The 9,103-nt window shown below is 42.1% G+C and overlaps 1 protein-coding gene across 3 annotated transcripts in view; it reads right to left on the reverse strand.

The window, feature by feature from the left end:
• ano3 (anoctamin 3) overlaps positions 1-3,927 on the reverse strand; it is a 43,225-nt gene extending 39,298 nt beyond the window's left edge. For all 3 annotated transcript variants that reach the window (XM_037978245.1, XM_017405767.3, XM_017405766.3), the window contains exon 1: positions 3,709-3,927. In XM_037978245.1, the coding sequence (XP_037834173.1) occupies positions 3,709-3,754 (46 nt within the window). In that variant the 5' untranslated portion in view covers positions 3,755-3,927. The remainder of the gene's footprint in view (positions 1-3,708) is intronic.
• Positions 3,928-9,103: the final 5,176 nt, after the last annotated feature.

Here is a 9,103-nt window from a genome sequence, read left to right on the forward strand (position 1 = left end):
GGATTTATATTTATATTTAGCATGTAGCTGTAACAATTACATTTAACTAGCTAAATGTTGTAAAAAGTGACATCAGAAAATCCACACTACATTTTTAAACAGTGTTTGAAGCTAAATGTGACAAAATTTAGGCATGAATTTTTAAATGTGACAAAATTTAGGCATGAATTTTTAAATGTGACAAAATTTAGGCATGAATTTTGAGCACAAGCTCGTTTACAAACGGCGCCCCATAAAAGCCTTAATCAGACAGGTGACCAACAAGAGCTATACAGGAAATCAATCGCCGGGGCTTTTAGAGCTGAGTAACCGGACAGAAATCATTTCTCAGAGCAGCGGCCTGCTCTGCAGTACACCAGAAGCTCTGTGAATGACTCATTTAGATCCAACGAAACGAACGAAAATCCTCAGATCTAATGTGGAAAAAAAAATGATTGGACTATTTGTACATGATTTCCAGCAGTTTGTGACAAGGACGCCAGGCACCAAGCTCCACCTCATTAACACCGTCGCCTCAGTCAAACACGGCAATGACAGCGCAGCATCACTCTGAGACGTCCTTCTGCAGCGGAGACGAATTAGAAGAGAGGAATACGAGGAAGAGGAAAAAAAGGATTCCCGTGTCAAAACTTTTCGCAGAGTGCGAGACAACTCTGGAGTTCAGGGTAGACCTGAACATTCAGAGCAGCTCCGATGGTCTGCATTTCACTCGGCTGAACTCGAGCATTTCTGCAAAGAAGAGCGAAGGAAGTTCACAAAGTAGGGATGAGCCAGGAAGACTGAGGCTCTCACTGCAGCAAAAAGCCCCTTTTAAAAGTTATTTTTTAAATTTTCACTCATGTAAAAGTAACATTTTGGTGTTGTAGTTTAAATAAACTTTAAAAAGTGTTTCATAAACCATGTTTTCTGTATCATAAACAAATTAAAAATATAAAAACTATAAGAAGCTGTCAGAATTTTCATTATGCAAGGTTAATTTTGAACCTTACAGTTATTTTCACAATCAGCTCCATCTGTTAGGCAGTAAGAAGTTAACATCCCCTTTAAATCAAATCATTTTGACACGTAACAAGTTTTTTCTAACTCTATAAAAGCTGTTTACATCAAACTCATTAGTTCAGTCAGCCTTCAATTAATGCCTCATCTCTACTTTTTCCCCTCATGTTGCTTCCCTAGTTGTATTTCAGGACGTGCTGAATCTTTTGCTTTAGAAGGATGTTTTTGTTGCCATGTTTCAGTCCCTTTTTTCCTTCATTTTAATGATGCACTTTGGCAGAACGGAAACATCGGGCGCTCCATCTGACCTGCACTGAAACTTTGACGCCAATTTAATTTGATCCTCCGCAGCACGTTTCCCACTGATCTGACTCAAAACAAGAAGAGCCCGAGCTGGAAATTTACTAATAGCCAACACAGACAGACCTCGTTCCTTGACCTGACGCAACTTACAAGATGACGCAGAATTCGAAAGGTTTCGTGAAAAAAAGGAACGCAGAGTAGATTTGTATGTATGTGGGTCCCAGCAGAGATCGCAGTTCGAAGGAAAGCAGCTTTGTTTTTTCGTTTTTCTGGTCCAAAATTGTTTCCACACTCAAAGAGAAGCAGGAGGAGAGCAGCTAACACCCTCAGCAGGCTCAGTCACGAGCAGCTCAGCCTCCTCCCTGGAGAACACACACTTTCACACGCCTCACCTACATGCATAAATGCTCCTTGTTTATCGGAGTCGAAATTAGGCGCTTTTCCTCATCGTTCTATCAGAAAGCCAGGAAGAAAACGATGATAAAAACAGAACTCACTTTCTTTAAGGAGACCTATTTATGGCGTAAAAATCAATGTGGGGCCCAACAGTGTAATGGAGCCGCTCTGGAGATAATAGGAGTTCACTTACAGATTTCCAGCACTCTATCTCGCTTGCAGCACGCTGCTGTGTAAAATTAATGCAAATGATCCATTTCCACATAATATGAAGACTATTTTATTTTTCAAACTTGCTGAGAGAAAAAAAAATGATGGCATGAACTTTTGGCAGCTCTAAATCATTTTTAATTGCTGCCAGAAAAATAAGATGTGGCTTTTCTCGACGGGCTGAGGAAGCTTCTCTAAGTTCAGCACAAATAACTCCTCAAATTAACATGTAACGCTTTATGCAATTTCTGCTTTTAAAGTTAAAGTCTTAGCATTTCTTAAAAGAATGCATGTTGCCCAACGCCTTTCATGCCAAAGTTTTAGACTGAGATCATCTTATGTTGAGGAATGACAGCGCTGTAGCTGCTTTGGTCAAGCCCAGAAAATAGCTTTGCATGTGCGCCCCAAGCATCGTCGCAAGACGTCATGCTCAGAATATGTGTTTGGAATGACTCTCATCTACTACCATGTCAAGTTTCAGCTCAGTGTCTGTAAAACTGACCGAGTTAGAGCCATTTTTGTGTTGGGTACTTTTGCTTAGCTGTGGCAGCCACCTTGGACTGAATTGACTCCAGCTGTAAATGTTTGTCAAAAGATTGTTTTCTGAAAGTTTCGTCAGAAACTGTTTATTGGGTAATCAGATATTTTGCTAACAGACAGACAGGGTTGACTCCAACAGGTAAAACTAAAGTTTTAAGCACAGATCTCACACAGTGCCTGGAGCTCAGAGTGTGTGTGATAAATTACTCTCAGCTGCTAACATACTCAATTTTAGCACAATAGCTGTAAAGCTGCAGGAGTTATAGCCATTTTAGTGTTTTCTAAGGTCAGTTGGCTGTGGCGGCTGTCTTGAATTAGGTTGACTCCAAACATCAATCAGTTTTTCAGAAACAGTCAGCTTGTTTTTCCTGAGAGCTTATGTTTCAATTCGGTAGCTCATGAGATATTTTGCTAACAACGAACAAAGGTGACTACAAGTAATATTGGCAAAGGTTTAACTAAAGGTCTTGCACAATCCGTTAGCACTCAGAATATGTGTTGAGGATCAGTCATAGCTACCACCCCACCACACCTGAGCTCAATATCACTAAAAACCGATGGAGTTATCGCCTCTTTTGTGTCTTTGAAGTTCAGCTGGCTGTGGCGGCCATCTTGATTCGGGTCGACTCCAAAAGTTAATCAGCCGTAGATGTACACTAAATTAATACTTTCTGCAAGTTATACTAAAATTCGTCCAGCGGTCCGTGAGATATTTTGGTAACAGACAGACAATCAAACACGCGCGGACACGGGCAAAAACATTATCGTCCGCCTTTCCCTTTCCTCAAGGAGACAATAAAGTAGGCTATATCACGTGATAGATTGTGTCTAAATCAACAAGCCCAGCATGTTACTTATTAAAATTAAACAACATGTTCTGAAAGTAGATCTCGACAGGAGCTGATTGAAAAGGGCACACGTCAAGTCAAACACTTACAGGCTGAAAAAACGAAATGTGATGAAAGAATGAAGGAGGTTGTGACATTCAAAAAGAATGGATGAAATTTATTTTAAAATGTGTTAAAAGTCCTTCAGGGGTTTCTTCAGATCCTGAGCGTAAAGACTTCATTAACGCGTTAACCAGTGGATCAGTCCAGAGGCGCACAGGATTCAGGAACGGGCTTCATCCCAGGAGAAGGACGCGAAGCCCCCCAACTCTGCGTCACTCTGCCGGCCAGCACAGAGACCATCACCCCCATCACATACACAGCAACTCCTCAGCCCCGGAGGAGGGGGGAGTACCCTACAGCCACAGCCACCAACCTTTCTGCTGCTTGAAGGACTGGATCGAGCCCGAGTGGTGCACCATGGCGGCGTTCAGTCGCTCCGCGGCCTCTCTCGCTCCGGCTCCGCGCTTGGAGACGCTCAGCCGCAGGACGCATGGGAAGAGCTACGGCGGGCTGGCGACCGTGTCCTCCGGGCTCCCCATTCCTGCTGCCACGCAGGCGATGCGCAAACCCGCTGCAACACCTGTCTCCTCTCCGCTCCGCGCGCTCACCACTCCCCCTCTCCTCCCTCCCGCCCCTGCTCCTCCATTCACGGCTGTTGTCATGGAGACCGAGGACATGGGAGGTCCTGAGACGGACACCGTCCTCCTCCGTCCTGATTTACAGACTCCGGATGGTGATGGTGGTGATGATGATGAAGGAGGAGGAGGATGAGCTGCGGGACTGCGTCAATCATGTCTCTTATTATTGCATAACTGGGTTAAATAGAGCACAATAAAAAGTCTGCTGATTTCAAATTATTATTATTATTTTATTCAGCCACTCTTGGGATTTCTAAGAGGAGGTGTCCAGCAGCTGTGGGGCTAAACTCCAGCCCATCCCACAGATAATTCCGTCTCTCAGCTCAGCTGCTGTCTGCTGCTGTCCTGGCAGGAGATGCTTGTTTGACAGCAAACAGTGTCTCAGTCATGAAAACAGCAGCTGAGCAGAGCAGCAGTTTCAGCACTATCAAAGTCTCCATTCCTGCTTTAAAACAACCTAAAGCTTCTGAATGAAAAATAAAAACAATGTGAAGTTTTCATCAGATTTTTTTTTCTGCTTTACCTCTCTGATCTGCAGCTATTGCAGTATTTCCTCCTGCTGGTGTAATCTGCACTTTTTATTGCTCTTATTTCACACATTGTCTTTTATATTGGCCGTAAACAGGGGCCTCTTCAGAAAAGCCTTCACCAGATGGGGGCTGGTGATTTTAGGCTGGCACATCAAAACCAAAAGTTATATCAGCATTTCAGGAGTTTTACTAGATGGTCACATAATCATATATAGGACAACTGGAAGAAAAAGTGATTTTTGGAGCTAAGGAATCACTTTCCAATGTAGGCCAACTTTGTATTTTTTTTTTTTTACTTTACTAACACTCAGCTCCCTGAAGCTGGACCTCTCCAAACTTTAATCCATATTCATAACAAAAACTAACATTTCTTGAAAGAATTCATATCACCCCCGTGTCTGGAGCGGCTTGTTCAGGCTTGGAGAATGTGCCGGGGGAAGGACTCTCAGCTACTACCACACCAAACTTTAAAAGTCGATATCTGTAAAAAAGAATGAGTTGTAGCCATTTTTGTGTTTGCTAAGGACGGTTAGCCATGGCGGCCATCTTGAATTGGGTAGACTCCCAAAGTCGATCAGTTGTAGTCGTACACCCAATGATTACTGTCTGAATTGCAGCACCTTTTCAGTATCCCTTTAGCTGTCTAAATAAAGTAGTAGTAGTAGGAGTCTATTCATGTCCTCTAGATAACTGTCAAGGGGTTCTGCAGCACCCTCTGCACCCCTGATTCCCACAGCTCCAATCCTGACGCAGATCAAAGACAAACCTTTAAGTTTTTTTCCACGTTGTTTTTGGAAAAGTTGACCCCGGCGATCGGCTCATTTTCTTGGTCGCAGTTTGCAGTTTCACCTCACTTTCAGTTTTATCAACCTTGATGTGTGGGGGCATTCAGAGGAGTCTGGCAGCTGTCATAGAGCAAATACCATCTGCCTTCCTGCAGCACAGCAAGCCTCCCCCCACCCCCCACGTACTGTTCTTATGTTTACTGAGGGCTGGCCTTTCCAGCCCCTATAAAATATCAGTCAACAACCAAGCAAATGCACTGGGGTGCTTAATAAATAAATAGCCAGCTCTTCCACAGCAGGGTTAGGTCCATTTTGAATGGTACTGTTTCCTTTTCGTGGCTGTTAGTTGGGAGATGTAGGTCAGATGACTGAGCTGCAAAGGCGGGAAGGTTTTAGGCAAATTAAACACTGCCACCCTGTGGAAAAATTATTAACCGAGCCACCAGAGAACTACAGGCCACAAAAGAATCTAAGCTCGATGCAACATGTAGCTGTGAGCTTCTGGTCCCAGATTCACACATTAAATCATGCTCTACAAACATACAACTAAACTATCTGTGGTGGATTTCTGTGAGTCACTGTATCTGCTGAAGTCAGTTAATAACTTAATGAAAAGCTTAAATTTATTCTGTTTTAGCCTGAAGTCAAATTTAATCGTGCTGACTACAAATTATGACTCTCACCACTGATTATTGAACTAAATGTAACTCTAGAAAACAGCACAGACTGTCCTGTCACATCATTTTAAATCACACAATAACTTGCACACGTTTCAGCTGTTTTCAGCTTCGCCAAATAGTTTAGTTTTAACTTTTGGAGTCAACCCTATTTGTCTGTCAGCAAAATATCTCCTGAACCTCTAAAGATTTTAATGAAACATTCAGAAAGTAATCACTGGGTGTGTGTCTACAACTGATTAACTTCAGAGTCAAACCAACTCAAGATGGCTGCCTCTGCTAATCAACATTAGCCATGGTTTAACCAAGATTACCATCCATCTATCCATCCATCCATCCATCCATCCATCCATCCATCCATCTTCTTTCACCTATTCGTGATCAGGTCACGGAGGCAACAGGTCCAGGAGGGAAACCCAGACCTCCCTCTCTCCAGCTCCTCCTGGGGGGATCCCAAAGCATTATCATCCCAGACAGGATACATTATCAGCTACATGATCCCTCCAGCGAGTTCTGGGTCTGCCCTGAGATCTGGGACATGCCTGAAAAACCTTCTTATCCTTGAGGCATCCTAATCAGATGTTCAAACCACCTCAGCTGACACCTTTCGATGTAAAGGAGCAGTGACTCTACTTCGAGCTCCCCCCCGGATGACAGAGCTCCTCACCTTACCTCTGAGGCTGAGCTCGACCGCCCTACGAAGGAAGCTCGTTTCAGTTGCTTGTACCCGATTTAGATTGCTACAACTTTGTCATTTTTCAGCATGAGATGGTTTCAGCTTAAACCTCTGGCATGAAAGGCAGCAGACATTTTTATCTTCCTTCAGTGTTAGGCCTTTAGTTAAAATGACTGATTCAAGTTTGTGTAGACCTACTTATTATTAAAGTGATTAATTAACTAACTGCTTTAGTTTTACTCTGCAACAGGTCAATACTTTTAGAAAAAGTGTTACTTTTTACCTTCCTGTCTGCATGTGGGTTCTCCCATCTAACCCAAACGTTTACACAGAACAAGGTCTTAGAAATAAGTGAGCAGCTTTCCAGTACTAACCTCATAATTTTTTACCTTTCAGGAATATTAACAGTGGATCAGAAGATCAGACTGCTACGGTAAACATTTGCTCTCAAGAAGTGCACGAAGGAAAACTCACTGGACTGACGGTGGGTTTCTGTCTCTGGGCCTTCAGAGGAAGAACTGTCGCCACACGAGGAGCTCCAGGATGCTGAGCGGCTGACAGTGGGGTCGTAAGGAGTCTGCTTGTCGGCTCCCGAGGAGCTGGAAGCCCGGCTCTCCAGCAGGGGGAGGCACATACAGGCGTCCTGGTGACATGATTCTGAATAACACACAATAGTTCCCAAATCTTGATCAATGATTTAATTCACAATGAAGCTTTTACTTTTTTTTTAAAGCAAACTTAAACCTCAGCTTCACTTGTAATTTATGTTTCTGTTAGTAGCTGATGACAGCAGCTGAGCTCCCAGCTCCCTCTCATATTACTGCACTCATACATTTTTTAACACCCCTGTAAAATCCCATTTTTCTTCTCTGATACTTGACACTAACGGGGGACAATAACACCTCTGGGTCTCCCAAACCAACTGTTTACCCCACAGAACAAATACTGAGGAACCTGATAACACGTGTTTATGCAGAGAAAAGTTTTCACTGATTGATTAAATAAACGCTGAACAGTTTTGCAGGAGGTTTGCTGCAATGAAGTTGTTTTTTGGGGGTTTCAGAAAACTAAAACAAGCAGAAGCAGACAGTTCTGGAAACATAATCATTTTTAGAATTAGTGCATTTAATGTGTATGTTTAGCTGCACTCCGTGAAGATGCAAAAATGTAATCACACAATTATTATTATTATTTTTACACTACCACAATTTACATTAGGAAATGCATTTTTAAAACAACTGCTATATTATGATGTGTAAGTGTGTGATAGACCCCGACACTTGCAGAAATCCAAACTTTTATGTCCAATAACATTACTAACAAGTAGTTTACATCCCTTTTGTTTCTCTCCTACCAACCCAACTGAAATGTGTTGCTGGCCTCAAAACACAAATTAAAGAAACATTTCTTAAAAAACAAAACCTAAATCTTTATCAGTGGTAACCTCTCATTTCTATAAACATGTCTAAATTGTTTGAAAATGACTTCTCTTGTGTTACACCACATTTTACTTTTATGGAAACAGGTTTGTATGTAGGAACTGCTTAAAATATACAGATGAACCGGTTTTCTTTCTGTGTGAGCCCTTGGTTTCCTCCTTAATGTATGTTTCTTATGAACTGAAGGAGGAGCCTTAAAGCAGCACTGAGCACTGAGGATCCAAAACAACATTATATGTAAAACGATTAAACAATCTTCAGGTTTCCTAAGCTCCAACTGGTCAGGAAGGAAAATAAAAAAAAAACTTCCTTTAAATGTGCTGGAGTCCATTAAAGTTGTGCAACAATTTACTGTCCTGATATTATCAAAACTAGTGAGACATTAGGCAAATCGATTGATGAGCAGGTACTTCCTGCATGAACTTCCTGGAACATCGATTATTTATTTAAACATACATCTCTAAGCTTCCAGGTCACAAAGTTCCTTCCTCTTGTAGTAATTGCCCTGTGGCCTATGGCTCCAGTGACGTACAAATAAAATACAGCCAAGCAATTAAAGATGATGTTTAATATAATCAAACAAACGCATTTCAGACAAAAAGACTCTGTCGCAACAAACGCTTCAGCTGCATTTTTGAATTTTAAATGGTTCAGACGATCGTAAAACGCTCAGAATCTTCAGCGTCAGCAGCTGAAAACATAAACACAATTTAGTTTCAATGCATGCAGCCACGTGAATGTATCTAACTGCAAATTGAATAAAAGTGGCCAAAGTGTTTATCAGCAATAAGATCTGTAGCTAAGGGGATGTAGAGGGCATTTATGCTGCAGTGTTCCCATTACATGATGGGTACTGTACACTACAGTGCTTAAACAGCTTACATGCTGATCACTTAGGGTCTTATAAAGGTTTCTGTGGCGCAGAATCACTCGTGTTTCCTATCCTCTAAGTCAGTGTGTGCAGATAAAACAACAGGCTGATTCACATGAAGACAACATGTAGAAAAAAAACGACTGGAAAAC

The sequence above is a fragment of the Kryptolebias marmoratus genome, linkage group LG11 (assembly GCF_001649575.2).
Source record: "Kryptolebias marmoratus isolate JLee-2015 linkage group LG11, ASM164957v2, whole genome shotgun sequence".
In the NCBI taxonomy this organism is placed as follows: domain Eukaryota; kingdom Metazoa; phylum Chordata; class Actinopteri; order Cyprinodontiformes; family Rivulidae; genus Kryptolebias; species Kryptolebias marmoratus.